The 16,630-nt window shown below is 50.4% G+C and overlaps 1 protein-coding gene across 1 annotated transcript; it reads left to right on the top strand.

The window, feature by feature from the left end:
- The first annotated feature begins 1,109 nt into the window (after positions 1 to 1,109).
- Positions 1,110 to 16,187, top strand: LOC138809887 (TRPM8 channel-associated factor 2-like). The gene is made up of 8 exons (XM_069996948.1): positions 1,110 to 1,181; positions 3,177 to 3,813; positions 6,260 to 7,251; positions 7,826 to 7,923; positions 8,945 to 9,158; positions 9,491 to 9,730; positions 10,833 to 11,170; positions 13,517 to 16,187. Exons 2-8 carry the CDS (start codon positions 3,191 to 3,193, stop codon positions 13,769 to 13,771), a joined length of 2,760 nt encoding a protein of 919 aa, XP_069853049.1. The 5' UTR covers positions 1,110 to 1,181; positions 3,177 to 3,190; the 3' UTR covers positions 13,772 to 16,187.
- The last annotated feature ends 443 nt before the right edge of the window (positions 16,188 to 16,630 follow it).

The raw sequence follows: 16,630 nt of genomic DNA, 5'->3' as shown, positions 1-16,630 counted from the left end.
AGGTGGGCCTGGCTGAGGGACACCATCAGAAAGGGAAAGGCCCGCGGCCGCGCCGAGGCCCGGAGGGTGCACGGCCGCCTGCGGCCGCCAGGGGGAGCGCGCGCCGCGGCGGCGTCCACGCGGCAGTGGCCCAGCCGCACCCCAGGGAGGACCCGCCGGGAGGAGCCACACCCCACGCGGGGCTGCGGGCCACGCAGTTGTTGCGGGGGGTGGCTGTTTCCCCCGAATATGGTTTGTTGGAGATTTTCTGACAACCTGCCGAGGCCTTGCCCGACAGCGGGCAGGCCGCGACCCCGGAGGCGGCTCTGCCGGCCGCCGTCCCGCCCCAGGTGAGGCCGCCCCGAGAAGAGAGCAACCTCCGGAAAGGAGGCAGTGCCTGGAGCGCGGCCGATCCACCACAAATCCCTGCATGGCCCCCCTTCCAGCCGCACTCCCTCCTCTGGACACGCCACCCCGAGTCAGCCGCCCAGCGGGGCCACTCGGGTCAGCCCTGACATCCTCAGCCTCAGACAGCCACGCCCCAATGCGGCCCTCCGGGAGGCCACGCCCCCAGGAACCCACGTCCCAGTGCCGCCCTTCTGAGAGGCCACGCCCCCACGGAGCCACGCCCCGTTAGCCCTTCTGAGAGACCAGGCCCCCACTAGAGCCACGCCCCACTACCGCCCTTCTGAGAGGCCACGCCCCCACTTAAGCCACGCCCAACGCGGCCTTTCCTACATGCCACACCCCCGTGACTGCCACGCCCAGTGCAGGCCTGCGAGACCACGCCCCCATGTAAAACTCGCCCCCATCACTGCCCTTCTCCGGAGAAGTTACGCCCTGCTGGAAGCCACCCCAAGGCAGCCGCTCTCCTAGAAAGCCCCAAGCAACCACTACTTATCCACGTTTACTGACACAGCAGTCTTCCTCCACAGATCCACTCCTGGTTGGCCAGGTCCTTGAGAGGCACAACTCCGCCCCGTGCAGCCTCGCCCCGCGAAACCCCGCCCCTGAGACATTGCCTCTGGAAGGGCTGCTCACTTAGGCTCCGCCCCTGGATGCCCCGCCCCTGGGAGGCCCCGCCCGCCGAGGCCCCGCCCCGCCGAGGCCCCGCCCCGCCGAGGCCCCGCCCCCGGGAAGCTTCGCTGCCGTCCGCAGCGCCTGTCCGCACAGCGAGTCCGCGGGGATCCCAGCACTCAGGAGTGAGTTTTTCAGGTTTCCTGAGTCGCGGGCGGGTGGCCCAGCCTCTGGGGGCCCTGGGTCCCCTGAGCTGCCCGAAGGATGCTGCAGGCCGTTCCCTCCCGGACGCGGAGGTGTTTGTGGGGTCTGGGTTCCGCAGGCCGCCGGCTGCCCCCCCCCCGACCTGGGGTCCGGACGGGACGCCCGCCCTCCACCCGTGTCCGCGGGGGCCCGCAGCTGGGGACATTCTCGTGTGTTTCCTTCGCTTATCTGCTCAGAGGTGCTTGGACCGGGACCGTGCACTCCGGCTTCCGGATCCGTCTCCACTTAACCCCGAGCGGAACACCTCAAGCTTTCCAGCCAGAAATAGTCGGAACGCGGTGGAAGAGGAGGAGGGAGGGGGGAGGAGGGGCAGGCCTGTGAGCGCCACGGGGAGTGCGGGCAGACTGCGGGGCGCCGGGCCTGCTGGGACTTTAGGAAGGAAAGTGGGGTGGGGGGCGCAGGGAGGGCTGCTAAATAACCCTAGAGGCCTACAAACGAAATGAACCCCGGAGAGCTCTGCAGATCTCACCTTCCAGGGCTGGAGACTTAACCTAAGCTTAGTCTGGATAGGAACATCAACTCGAGCTGGCATTAGAGAGAGATAGGGAGAGGGCTGGCAGAATGAAGTAACTCCCACAGGAATGGGAGGGACGAAGAAAGGGAGACAGGGAGGGATTACATCTGGTACCTGACTTGGTTTAAGTTGTCCTCCGGAGCAAAGCCTCATACAGGGATTTGCCTGCAAGGGGTTTATTTGGGAAGAGAGGCAGAAAGCCAAGTGAGGAAGTGGCCAGAATGAGACAGGGAGGGAAAGGAGACCAATAAGAGGATGTGGCTGGCAGGTGGGGAGCAGGGGAAGACCCCTGGAGCATGGGAGGGGCTGGTAAGCTGCATTCAGGACCAGCACTGGCCTTGTGTCTGTGGCTCCCTCCATCTGAGATGTCATTGTCACCACTGTCACCCACCCTTAGAGGTGGGTGAAGAAGTGCCAAGGGTCCCCGCAGCACTCAGGGAAGCCCAAAGGGGCAGCTGAGGAACAGGTTGGAGTTTGTCCTGTGCCTGTAATGAGCTCAGTTTTCAGCATATTAGGTGAACAAACACTTTTTCAGAAGTATCTAGAAAGTGCAGAATGCCACAGCCAGAGAAATGTAGGGACCAGTCCATGGGGGAAGAGATGAACATTTCCAACAACTCATGTTTGTGACAGGTCAGTGACACTTCTATCCAAGGAAATACAAAAATACAACACCAAGTCAGCTGGCAAGTCTCAACTTGAGCCTTTCCTTGAACTACCCACCCTGCTGAATCCAGTCCTGCCCCTTGGCTTGCCAGTCACCTGCTGGGAGCCTTTTCCACAGAATTTCTACTTCAGCTCAATGCCACTTTGCCACAGAGGACTTTCCAAGGACTCAATCTAAAGTAGTGCTCCAGTTGTTCCATATCTTATCCTTATTATTTCCATCACAGTGGTTTTTAATGGCTGCATTTTCTTTATCTACCTACTTACTGTCTTTCCCATCCTGTAGTATCTGAGTCATGACAGCATGGTTCCTTGTCTGTCTGGCTCCTGGCTCTGTTTCCCAGTGGTTAGCAGTGGGGAGTCTGGTATAGCTTTGTGAGTGAATATATTTAATTGCAGAGTTGTTTTTTCAGTGTGTATATGTGTCCTTTCTTGAGTTTGAACTCAGGACCTTATGCTCTCAACTTGGCTTTTTCACTTCAGGCTGGCACTCTACCCATTGAGCTATAGCTACACTTTCAGGTTCTTGCTTGTTAATTGGAGATAAGAGCCTCATGGTCTTTTCTGCCCAGGCTGGCTTCAAACCAGGATCCTTAGATCTCAGCCTCCTTAGTAGCTAGGATTACAGGCATGAGTTACCAAGACCTAGCAGATGTTTGGTTTTTTTTTAAACTATTTTTTTAACTTCGTCTTCTATCTGTTTTGATAACAACCTGGGCCTTTGCTTCCTCTGCAGCTATTGCCAAAACCATGGCAACATCTCCTGCTGCGGCTTTTGAGACTCTCATGAATGGAGTGAAGAGCTGGGACCTCCCCAGAGGGCCCATTCCCAGTGAGCTCCTTCTTACTGGGGAGGCTGCCTTCCCCGTGATGGTGAATGACAAGGGCCAGGTACTTATTGCTGCGTCCTCCTATGGCCAGGGCCGCCTGGTGGTTGTCTCCCACGAGGGCTACCTGTTGCATTCCGGATTGGCTCCCTTTCTTCTTAATGCCATAGGCTGGCTCCGGCCTTCTCCAGGAGCTCCTGTAACAGTGCATCCATCCCTGGCATCACTAGCAAGCCTTTTGCAGGCCTCTGGCATCGAGACACAAATTGGGCCACAACCTGGAGAGCCCTTAGGAGTCTACTGCACCAATGCCTACAGTGACACCTTGCCTGAGAAACTGGTCCAGTTTATGAAACGTGGAGGAGGCGTGCTCACTGGGGGCCAAGCCTGGTATTGGGCCAGTCAGCACGGCCGTGACAAGGTGCTGTCCACGTTCCCTGGGAACCGGGTGACCGGTGTGGCAGGCGTGCACTTCACTGACGTCTATGGTGACGTCGGCCATTTCAAGGTCTCTAAGAAGGTGCCAAAGATTCCACTCCATGTCAGGTGAGTGTGTGTTCCCCACTAGGGAGTCTGAATTGTGTTTAATAATCAAGCTGAAGTGTCTTCTTCAGTGAGCTTCTCTTTCAATACGGATAGTATTTTTTTTACTCAATGTTGGAACGCCCACAGATCAAAAGGAGGGTAATTGAAATGTACCAAGACCCAGGAGAGGCTGGTCTTCACTGCTAGGCAGTCCGCCTTCCAGTCCAGGCAATAATCTGCTTCATACAAAAGCTCATCCATCTTATGTGCTACTCTATCCCTGCCTATCAGTTTCTTAAGAAAATGGAAGGACATTTGTGGGTGTGAGCAACTAGCATTAAGTCAAGCCCTGTTCTGGACACTTGGGGGTGAAGCAGCGCACAGCACCGACAAACCATGCTGCCCAGGAAGCCTGTGTTCCAATGGAGATCTAGGTGTGTAAGGAAACAAATCAACAAATATTCTATCAGGTTTTAACAAAGGGAGGAAATCAAGCAAGTTTTGCAGACGGAGTGTGAAGAGGAGAGTGGGAGCTATTTTCTTTAGTATCTTCAGGGAAGGTGTGTGGGTCAGAAGACCTGGCAATCACACTGAATCAATATTTAATGGTGTTTTAAAGAAGGATTCAAGATATGGAATAGATGGAAAAGTAGAAGCGCAACAGGACATCAGCTATATCAGGACAGACAGTGGAGGGGGTGGTGTTATAAAAGGTCAGGTGCAATGGCCACCTTGTGTATAATGGAGCTGTGGCTAGCATTGTCCAACCGAGCTGGACCTGAGATGGGAGGTCAACCTGGGCAGAGCTGGAATCCTTTCTTCTACCTTCAGTTGTCTCTCTCCTTCTCATGGGCTGAACCCACCCGTATCTGGGGGTAAGTAAGCCAAGGTAATGCAACTTCCTGTAGCACAGAGGGTGGCCAGAGAGAGGGGCCAGTGGCTTTACATGCAAACAAGCAAATGGCTAGCATGGAAGGCTTCTCTGGAAGGTAATGTTTGAAAAGGACACCTTAAAGAAGTGAGAGAACGAGCCCCATCTACAACCATCAGATGAGGAATCGAGACCTAGCAAGGAGCCAGGGCTGAAGCCCAAAACAGAAGCAGGCTGAGTACGTTCCAGGAACATCTAGGAAGCCAAGATGGTTGGAGCTGCGTGAACAAAGGCTGGATCAAAAGGAAGCAAGGTCCTACAAGAAAGACCATCTCAGCTAGACCCGTCGATAGAACTTGTTTGGACATAGAAGACAGAGAATCTATACAGAGAATTTATACCAAGGACTCACATGATGTGATTGATGGAGAGGCTGATCAGGAGGCCACTGAACTAGGCCACCTAGCTAGTGGCTTCCACTACACTGGCCATAGTGGAGCTGCGAGGGAGAACTTCCATTGTATACGCTGAGGTAGCACTTGCAGACTTGGCTGTTGGGATGAATATGGAAGAAGAGGGGAACGAGGAGTTGAGATTTGGGGTTTGAGTTGCCTAAAGACAGGTATTGCCATCTACTGAGTTGTGAAAGACAAGAGATCTAAAGCCAGTTTTGGATATTTGGGCTTTGATATGGCAGTGACTCTGTCTATATAGTGAAGGCCTTTCTATAACAGATGCGTTAACCATGTTGAAGGTTATTTTTCTAGTGCAGGATGAAGCCTGGGTAGGAAATGCAGGCTTCTGGCATTGCTCCCATGGGCCCCAGTCTGTGGCTCTCTCTCTCTCTTCTCTACTTTTGTCACAGTGCATTGCTTTTATGTTTATCGCCATAAGATAATGACTCCAGGCACTATAATTATGTATACCTAGACAATAATTAGCTGGAATAGATACACCTGCTGGGTCTGTCTCTTTTAATTTCGAAAGCCTTTTATTGTGGGGGAAGTCAGAACCATTAGACTTGCATTTATATCTTAGGAGGCAGGATTAAAGCTCGGCCAGCCTCAGCTCCCTGGGGGCCTGAGAGATCAAATCTTTTTAAATGGGCAGTATCTCTGAAGAAAGAAAGACCCTGGCAAAAGAAGAAGGGGGTCCTGTCAATATCGAGTGAAAAGCTAGCAGGGCCCGAGACCCTCACTCCCAAGACAGGCAGGCTTGGAATTCTTTCCCTTCTAACTGGGTTGGGGAGGTGCTGCGGTTACCAGGGAGACTGGGTGAATCAAATTTGTTTGTTTGTTTTTTAAAAATTCTTATATTAGGAAACAGACAGGTTAAATTCTGTCAGCACGATCCTCTTAATTACCCCCAGGAGCCTCTACCTCAGCAAATGAAAGCTGTTTTGCTTCATTACAGCTCCATGTTGCATCTCTGCCATTGCATTGGAAGTGTGTTTTACATGGGTGCTTTTTTAACCTCTTCATGATGGCCCAAATGTTATTGATCAGCAATGGAAAGGTGGACAGGAGCCCCGCAGTCTTTCCACTGTAAGTGAGCTCTTACCACTCACTGTAGCCTCTTGGTCTCGTGTCTCCTCAGGTGCGGGGTGGAGCTCAGACAGGACCAGCAGCAGCTCTTGGCGGGGATCTCTGAGCTGGACATCAAGACAGGGGGGGTCCCCTCACAGCTGCTGGTCCACGGGGCCCTGGCCTTCCCTGTGGGACTCGATGCCTCCCTCCGCTGCTTCCTGGCAGCTGCCCGCCATGGCCGTGGCCGAGTGGTCGTGGCTGCTCACGAAGGCCTGCTCTGGGCTCCCAAGATGAGACCTTTTTTGCTCAATGCTGTTCGCTGGTTGGCCAGAGGCCAGAAGGGCAAAATTGGGGTGAATACAGGTCTTACAAAGCTGCACTCGTTGCTTGTGGAGCAGGACCTGGAATGCACCCTGGAGTCCCAGCTAACCAAAGACCTGTGTGTCTATTGCTGTGTGGCTTACAGTGACCGGGAGGCCAAGAAGATCCACGAGTTTGTGGCTGAGGGCGGGGGGTTGCTGATAGGTGGGCAGGCCTGGTGGTGGGCTTCCCAGAACCCAGGCCGCAACCCCTTGGCTGGCTTCCCTGGAAATGTCATCCTCAACTGCTTTGGCCTCAGCATCCTACCTCAGACCCTCAGCCCGGGCTGCTTCCCTGCCCCTACTCCAGACATGCAGAGCTACCACCTCCGCAAGGCGCTGTCTGAGTTCCAGGCAGTGTTGAACCGTGGCGGGGAAACCATGGAAAAAAGCCATCTGGCAAAGCTGGGGGTAGATGGCGCGGCCTTCCTTCAGATTCCTGCAGAGGGCCTTCCTGCCTATATATCCCTACACCGGCTGCTCAGGAAGATGCTCACACAGGCTGGCCTTCCAGCTGTGAGCAAGAACAATCCAGTAGCCAGAGGCTCCCATGAGGCCACCATGCTCTGTCTGGCCACAGAGTTGGCACACTCAGGGACTGATTGCTCCCAGCTGGCTCAGGGCCTTGGCCATCGCACCTGCTCCTCCACGCTGCCCCCATCAGACCATCCCATTGCCCTGGAGATCGATGGAAACAACCCAGGTAGGGGTGAGCAGTGCTCACCGCATCCCAGGCTGGGATGGTAGGTAGACAGGGCTGATATCACAAGGCCTTAGACATGCTGGGCTTCAGGAAGGCTGGCTCCATGCTTTACTAGGCATTTTCAAGAAGATAGGCCTTAGAGTTCCATGGAAGGCCTAGAAGGTAAGAGGCAGAGACTGGGAAGGTAGTGGTTCAAGGCTAGACTGGGCATAAAAGTAATGAGCGAGTCCCTGTCTTCATGCTTGTAGTGCCGGCTTTGAAGGAGATAGAGAGAGGAGGATCATAGTCCAAGGCCAGCCTGAAGCAAAAACCTGAGAGCCTATTCAAATTATAACCAAAGTTAAAACGGGCAGTGACATGTCTTAAGTCATAGACTCCTGGGTCGAAAGAACAGTGCCCTAATTTCAACCACCCATTCCAAAAAAAAACCCAACAAGAAATACAAAGATAGGAGGGGTAAGTGCAGGGAGCGTGAACAGCCTGGATTCATCAGGGAGATGCTGGGATGAGGGTGGGGATGGGGTCATAGTAACATGCGAGCAGAGAGCTCAGCCTTCTCTTGGCCTCTTGGCAGGCGACGGTGAAGCCTGGGTGAGCACGGGGCTCTATGTCCTAGAAGGGCAAAGTGCAGAGGTCTCCTTGCCGGAAGCGGCTGCCTCTGCTGGCCTGAAGGTAAGGCAGTCCTTCCCACTTCCCTATCTAGCTCATGGCTTCAAGGGGGGATGGGGAGAAAACCACCCTGCCCCTCTCAGGGTCTGTGGGTGGAGCAGCCACATTTCAGGGTCTCTGTGAGTGACTGCAGACCAGAGACCAGTCCCATAGCCACGACCACATCCCTGCCCTGGGACATCAAATGCACCCATCCCTCTTAGGCCTGCTAGCACCGGCCTGGCTGGGTTTTCCCTCCTCATCTGGACATCCAAAGGCCCTTTGGATTATGCTCTTCCTGGAGTTTCACCCCTGCTCAACTCTGAGAGTCACCCCTGCCCCACTTCGTGGGGCTCTGTTGTGTTAGTGTTCCCTCCAGAGCTCCCCTGCTTCTACCCTAACAAGCCCAGGACTGCAGATAAAGTGGCAGGGGCGTGTGGAATAAAGGGGAGCCAGGCCTCTGTGCCTGAGCCCATGACTCAGCCTCTGTTGGCAAGGGGCCGCCGCAATCTCCCCGTCCACTTGCAGCACAGGACTTGCTCTGCGGCTCAGGCCTGGTACAGGCCTTGGGTTCGGCCTGGTAGGACAACAGCATGGTGCCCTCCCGCCTCAGCCTCAGCCTTGGGTTATGCCTAGTGTCTCACCGAGACATGTTGGAGGTCTGGCCGCCGTCGGGCTCTTTCTATTCCTAGGAAAGAATGTTTGTACATTTTAGTCTGCATGACATCGGAGTGCTCCAGCTTTGTAGGTTTCCATGTGTCACTCGCTAGTGGAAAAGGGAAGTTGGGAGCTATGTCTAATTCCCTCCCTATAGAGACACACACACACACACACACACACACACACACACACACACACGTACATATCCATACCCATACCCCCACACACATACCCACACATGTACACACACATACCCCTCCATACACACGTATACACTCACACATACCCCCCACCTAACCCCCCACATACACATATAGTCACACACACACACACACCCCTCAGGGACTCTACTTCCCACACACACATGGTGACCGCACCTGTCCAGGTACAGATTGGCTGCCACACCGATGACCTGACCAACGCCAGCCAACTGTCTCGGGCCCCCGTGGTCACTCACCAGTGCTGCATGGACAGGCCCCAGCGGTCTGTCTCCTGTCTGTGGGGTGGCCTCCTGTACATCGTTGTGCCCAAGCACAGCCAACTTGGCCTGGTACCCGTCACCATCAGGAGGGCTGTGCCTGCCCCCTACTACAAGCTGGGTGAGTGCAGGGATGGAGGGAGAAGAGCTGCAGACACGGTGGAGTGAGGGCTGGCTGCCCCAGGGAACGGGAAGAAGGGCCAGCAGAAAGGAAAAGGAGAACTTTGAGCGGTGAGCATGCAGAATAGAGATACAGAACACCGGGTGTCCATGGAGACTTTGGGGCAGAGCAGAGCAGAGAGAAAGGTCTAGAACTTTCTCTTCATGACACAGCCTAGAGCTCCATGGGAAGATAGTTCACTATTTCAGTGCTCTCCTCGCGGAGTTCAAGTTGTATTTGGTCAGCTCCAAGAGAAGTTGGGACAGCATGTGGCAGGTTGGTGTTTATTCCAGGTAAGACGACCCGGGAGGAATGGAGGCGGAATGTCAAGGAGAATGCGGCCCCTTGGGGAGAGCTGGCCACAGACAACATCATCCTGACAGTGCCAACCACACACCTCCGGGCCCTGGAGGACCCCGAGCCTCTGCTCCGGCTCTGGGATCAGATGATGCAGGCCATAGCCAGGCTGGCAGCCCAGCCCTTCCCTTTCTGCAGACCTGAGAGGATTGTTGCTGACGTGCAGATCTCTGCTGGTGGGTACCCTGGGGAGCATGCGCAGTCAGTGCGCACAATTTAGTCATCGTTTTTTCACTTTGGTGGTACAGGGGGTTGTAACCATGCTCGCTAGGCTGAATGCCTGTCACAATCACCCCTTCCCTTTTTTCCTTGTATCTTTGCAAGATGGCTCTTAACTTTTGCCTAGGCCAACTAGACCATGATCCTCCTATTTATGTTTCCCATGTCTTTTGGGGTAGCAGGTGTGGGCTGCCATACCCACTAACTTTGAACTGAAATCCTCCCAGTCCCAGTCTCTGACCCCCAAGTACCTGGAATAACAGGCATGAGCCTCTGGACCCGACTTGCACTTCACTTAATGTCCAAGATAAGTAAAGTATAATCTTTTAATAAAGAGTAAATAAGGAGGGGAAAAAAGACACAGAAGACATGGGCCATGACAGAGCTAAAAGATGTTTCTTATTTAAAAAAAAGGTAAATAATTGCTGTCTGCAAGATTCATAGGACAGACAGTAGGACAATCTCCTTAAATTGGTATTGGGCGGTCCCTTACGTCAGTGAAGGTTATTCCAAGGAGAGTATACAAAGTGAATTATTTTCTTTAAAGATAGTCAGCATTGAAAATGAATGAGGAAACAGAATAATGAAGTTTGCACTAGGTGTGGATTGGTAGAAAGGAAAGGGCAGGAAATCAAGAGCTCTGCTCCCCATGTGGGAAGATTGCAATGAACTTCAACTTCCTTACCAGTAAAGAAAGGAAGCTATTTCTGTTGTGGAGTACAAATCTAGATGGCAGTGTAGAGTTGAGGGGAGGGTGGAACTGAGCCTGTGCTAGCCTGTGAGACCTCGCGTGGAGACAGAGGACCCGCAAAAGAAGCCTGGGATTCCAGGGAGGATCCTGTAGAGTGCATCCCTGTACGCTCCAAAGTAGAGTCAGGAGGGGAAGGGTGGGACGGGAAGGAGGTGCTCCCACAAATCCCTCTACTTTACAGCCACCAGAAGCATTCTGCCATTATTAGAGACATCCATATGGGGCGGTGGGGAAACGTTCCACAGTGAAGGAAGTGGAGGGAGAAGGTTGGAGTGGCGCTTCCTTCCCAGCTGCAACTCCCCCCCCAGGCTGGATGCACTCGGGGTACCCCATCATGTGCCACCTGGAGTCGGTGCAGGAGCTCCTCCACGAGCCGAGCATGAAAAGCAGAGGTCTGTGGGGACCCATCCACGAGTTGGGCCACAACCAGCAGCGCCACGCGTGGGAGTTCCCCCCGCACACCACCGAGGCCACCTGCAACCTGTGGTCAGTGTACGTGCATGAGACCGTCCTGGGCATCCCCCGGGCACTGGCCCACTGCGCCCTGAGACCAGCCGAGAGAGAGAAGAGAATCAAAGCATACCGGAGCAAAGGCGCGCCGCTGCAGGACTGGAATGTGTGGACGGCTTTGGAGACATACCTGCAGGTACCGAGCGGAAATTGGAGAGGCCTTCATGGGCATTCCATACTCTTCATTCTCCATCTCCTTTATGACCTCTCCCAGCCTGGGGTACCACCTCCCCTCCATGTGGTTCGTGGGGCTGGGTGCGTGTATGATGAGAATAACCCCGGGTCCCCCTCGCTTGAGGTGATATACTGCAATGAAAAAGCTATTACAAAAGAATAAAACAGGGCTTACATAAGCTCTGAGTGAGCCGTGCTGAGACTGAGTCACAGTTCCTCCCCTGCTGGTTTTGGCCTTGATCTCCTAATACGTTTGCATTCACTCATTGTCTCTTGTGTTTTCCTCCCCTTACTTTTATGGGTCTATGGGTCCCATGAATATTAGCATCCTTATATAGTGACTAGAACTTGACAACAGGGCAATTGAATTGCAGTAGAGCCTTGTAGGAGTTAAATGGCATCCATTTGAATCAGCATTCATTAAAGAAAATAACTGATAAACCTGCTTGGGCAACACAAAAGTTGAGCCTGTTTCCTATGAAATAAGCACACATTTCTATCTATTCCCCCCACCCCGCACCCCGGCCCTGGGCCTCCAATTCTGCTTTGCATTTCATCCCTTGTGAGTTGTCAGAGCTGTTTCCTGGTCTGATTCCTCCTGCTCACTACTGCAGTTCTACTGCTAAGGGTGGTATGACCTGCTTTCCACAGTTTCATGCAAGGGCTGTTCAGGTAAATGATGAACTTAGAACTGAAACTTGGCAGCTAGTGAAAGGCCAAGCTTTCGTACCCTGTCTTTGCTTTTTTTGTTTGTTTGTTTGTTTCAATAATTTTTGGAAGAATGATTGTAAGATTATCTCAGTCCAGGCACAATTTTGCATTGCGCTCCTTCCTTCCTTCCTTCCTTCCTTCCTTCCTTCCTTCCTTCCTTCCTTCCTTCCTTCCTTCCTTCCTTCTTCCTTCCCTCCCTTCCTTCCTTCCTTCCTTCCCTCCTCCTTCCCTCCCTTCCTTCTTTCTTTTCTTCCTTCCTCTCTCCCTCCCTCCCTCCTTCCCTCCCTCCCTCCCACCCTCCCTCCCTCCCTCCCTCCCTTCCTTCCTTCCTTCCTTCTGTTTTTCTTCCAAACTCCTGTTCCTGTTCCTTCTCATTGTCTTTCTCTTCATCCTCTTCTTTCTCTTCCTCCTCTTCCTCTCATCCTTCTTTTTTGTGAAGATCAAACCCAGGTGTTTCCACACAGTTTCTATATGCTTTATTCAGCCAGCCCGTGGACCTACAGAACAGCAGATTTTAATGGTAGCTTGTCACCAAAGTATCAGTTAAAACTCTACTTCCATCCCATCCACCCACTCACTCACTCTCCATGAACGGATTCCTGCCTATTTATATATCTGTCACCTCCACTGACCTGTGTCCTCCAAACAGACACAAGTTCTTCATCATTTTTGCCAAGCACCATGTCTGGTATATTGTAGCTAACTCACAAATATTTCATCTTTAATAAAGTTTAATCTACGAATGCATTAATTAATAGGCCATGGTCAGGGAGACTGCCACAGGCTAACTATCAAGGACAAATGAGCAGTAATGAACGCTGAGGGAGGCTTGCCTCAAGCTTCTTCTGTCCTGGGGTTTTACATCCAGATTTAAAGAATTTTCTTCCATAAAACAGGAGAGAAGGGAATGGAAATCCACAGACCTCTACTAATTGCAAATATCTGTAATCTTGTGTAAGTGAGTTTCTCTACTTTTAAGCTGCTTATAACATGCCTGTTTCTTTTCCTTTGCCTATAGAGCACCTTACAGATAGTCAAAAGGTCTGAGGTGGCTTGTAAAAAAATACAGTTATTGTTATGTCTGGAAAATGTTGGAAGTCATCAACACTGATAGGCCAAATATTTAGGCCAAATATTTAGTTTCACAGTTGGAGGCATGGCTCAGGTGGTAGAATATCAGCCAGTGAGCAAAAACATCAGATACCCAGTTCAAGTCCTGCTCTTAAACCAACAAAATGAAAAGGATATGGTGGTTTCCAATCTTAATCAGGCCCAAGTTTGTCCTGAAGCTGAGGAAAACTTCTTAAGATTTGATTAGGTTTTGGTACAGATAATCATTCATTGACTATTTTCCTCTTTCCATGTATTATGTTTCCCATGAGCCCCTCTGCTAGGCTAGACATTATTGTTTTATGGCAGAGAGCTGGAGTGAGCCATGGAGGTTATGTTTGTGCAGTGAGATATTTGGCGGAGAGATGGGGCCCAGAAGAAAAGTGAATCTGATGACAAGGGGGAGGAACTCACAGTAAATGAAGTATATTCACGAATATGCTTTGGCAAACCTGACTGTGCTTCTGGCCCTTCTTTCTCTTTCCAGCTCCAGGAGACCTTTGGTTGGGAGCCATTCACCCAGCTTTTTGCCGACTACCAGACTTTCTCTGGGCTCCCCAAAGACAACACGAGCAAGATGAATCTCTGGGTGAAGAAGTTCTCTGAAAAAGTACAGAAGAATCTGGTCCCCTTCTTTCAAGCCTGGGGCTGGCCTGTGCAGAAGGAAGTGGCCAATAGTCTGGCCTGCCTGCCTTGTTGGTTGGAGCACCCCATGACCGTGTACATGGATACCAAGGAGTAAAAGACATGGAGCAGATAGGGCAGGAGATGGAAAACGACCCCACTGTGATCCGGCCTGCCGCACTCGGTGCCTTGAAGCATTTCTCTCAGCCGAATTAATTGCGTGTCTTGACGGTCATTCCATGAGGAAGTCTCATGAGGACAGCTGATCTGGAGAATGTGCTCTTACGACTCCCCTCATCTCATTCTTCTCTACCACAGGGTCATTTCCTTTGATTTCACTAGTATCCATTTTCCACGTGGTCAGGAAATACTTCACTGAAAGGACAATAATGACCCCTGACACCTAATGAAATCCTGGAGTAAGAATTGGGAGTTTAGACATGGTGTTGTCTCTTTTGTTTCCCCAATCATATTTATGTTTTATTAAACTTTCTAAAAAATAATCTTTAAAGAGTTGTACGAAGCATTCGCCCTTCCAAAGCAGTTTATTCATGCAATCTTGACCAATGCCACCCCATTCGTCCCTCACAACCCTACCCCCGCTCAATTTTCTTAATGTTGGAGGATGTGCATTGAATTTTATAACTACGTTCTCCCCCCTGCCCCCATAACACACTAGCAGCAAACGTGAGCAATGTTTTAATCTGGGATGGGGCCTGGGAAATGGAAGGAAAAGCCTTATAATATGGCAATATTTGTTATAAAAATGGGCTTTTAAAAAGCATAAAAAATAGCATTTTTGTGTATGTTGTGGTGGGCCCTACACGGATTATAACATGATCTAAAAGCTAGTCGGCCTTTTTTAGGGTCACAGCAAGCCAGCACATAACATTCCCCTTTCTTTTTTCTTTTTTTGGCAGTACTGAGGTCTGAAAACAAGGCACTGGCTTTGCGCTTGCTGGGCAGCTGTGTTCCACTGAGTCTTACCTCCAAGCCCTCTTTGTAGGGGCTGATTTTAAGATAGTATTTCACTTTCGGTCCAGGCACATGTATCTGGGCTGTGATCCGCCTATTTTAGCTTTTCTTTTGTAGTTGGGATAGCATGCATGCCCCCCACCCCCTCAGCTCTAAGTTGAGAACTTTTCCACTCAGGCTGGTCTAGATCAAGCTCAGCCTTCCAAGGACTAGGATTACACCCATGAGCTACCTTCCCCAGGTTCCAGAAACACTCTTTAATTATAAAATACATCATACTCACCAAGCTCTAACTAGGATACTGGACCATTAAGGTAATTATTATAAAATGAATTATCAGACCAGCATTATATTAAGAGATGGTTGTCAATAATCAAAGTTCCCCAAGTCCCCCAAGACTATAAACTCCTCTCCTACCGCCAAATGGAAAACTACCCACGCCTTGGGATTTTCCTTTGTTTTCCTTTCAGGTTTACTGCCTGTGTACACAGCCTTGAACAACATAGTTTATTTTTAATTGATTTTAAGTTTTATAAGAATATGATAAGGTTGAATTTCAGTGTCATCTATGACTTCCTTCTGGTGTCAGATATTGTTTGTGAAATTCTTCTGGGTTGATACATAGAGCCAGAGGTTATTTTTATTTCCGCCTAATATTCTGCCGTATGACAATGATTCACTCAGCTAATCTATTTTGCTACAGTTTTGATACATATTCAAAGTTTTAAATTTGGGTACAATTCACTACTATAAACATGTTTTCTATGGGTTTTGGTGCAGGTAAGCAACAGTTTCCCCAGAATACCTTAAAAATAGGACTATTATATCACAAAATATGGAAAACTTACATTTTGATAGATCAAAGCAAGTTGAAGACAAATTAGACATTGGAATTTGTAAGTTTCTATTGCCTTAAGTACTTGTGATCATGATATTATTAGATATTTTCATTGGGTCAAACTTGTGAATACTTTATTATTGTGGTTTTAGTTTATTTGCCTGCTAATGAAATCCATCAGCTTCCATGTGTTAGTAATGCATTGAGGTGATACTTTTTGAAGTTCAAACTTGTGCATTTTTCTGTTGCTTTTCTTTTTTTTTTTTTGTCAGTCATGGGGCTTGAACTCTGGGCCTGAGCGCTGTCCCTCAGCTCTTCAGCTCAAGGCGAGCGCTCTACCACTTGAGCTACAGCGCCACTTCTGGTTTTCTGGTGGTTTATTGGAGATAGGAGTCTCACAGTCTTTCCTGCCCGGGCTGGCTTTGAACCGCGATCCTCAGATCTCAGCCTCCTGAGTAGCTAGGATTATAGGCGTGAGCCACCAGCGCCCTTTCTGTTGCTTTTCTGTGTCATGGTATTTTGGCCTGGTGGTAGATGGTGGCTTCAAGCATTTCTGTGTATCGCAGATGCCTTCTCCCACTCTGGAGACTGCCCTGTCACTTTCCTTAGACTCTGTTCAGAAATACAATTTCTTACAAATCATTTAAATAGGGACACAGGTGGACCAATTGCAACAATGAGATGTACAAAGGCGTTATGTCGAAAAACGAACTTTACAACTTTGGTGGGGTGGGGAGGATAGGGTAGGGGGGACGGGCGGGGGGGGTATGGGAAAGGATGGGAAGGGGAAACAAAGGAGGGGGTAACAATGCTTGATAAGAAATGTACCCGTTATCTTGCCCATGTAATTGTAACCCCTCTGTACAGTATTTTCACAATAAAAAATGTACAAAAAAAAAGAAAAAAAAACCCCGAAATACAGTTTCTTAATTTCGGTGTTGTCAGAGTTATCAGTTCTCTTTTTTTATGGTTAGTGCTGTCTGTAGACCGAGTGACAAAAATGTGTCTCTGAATTTGATTAAGCTTTATATTAATATTGTCTCCCAAAAGTTTCATAATGTTGCCTTTAAGCTTAGATTTTCCATGAGGCCTGTGTTATGAGAACCTGAAGTACAATTTCAATATTTGAAGAAGTGGATTCTAACTATAGCAAAGGTCATCATA

Source organism: Dipodomys merriami, unplaced genomic scaffold (assembly GCF_024711535.1).
Source record: "Dipodomys merriami isolate MVZ:Mamm:240054 unplaced genomic scaffold, mDipMer1.0.p SCAF_5, whole genome shotgun sequence".
NCBI lineage: Eukaryota > Metazoa > Chordata > Mammalia > Rodentia > Heteromyidae > Dipodomys > Dipodomys merriami.
Note: the sequence above shows the minus strand (reverse complement) of the source record. Positions and strands in the feature narration are given on the sequence as shown.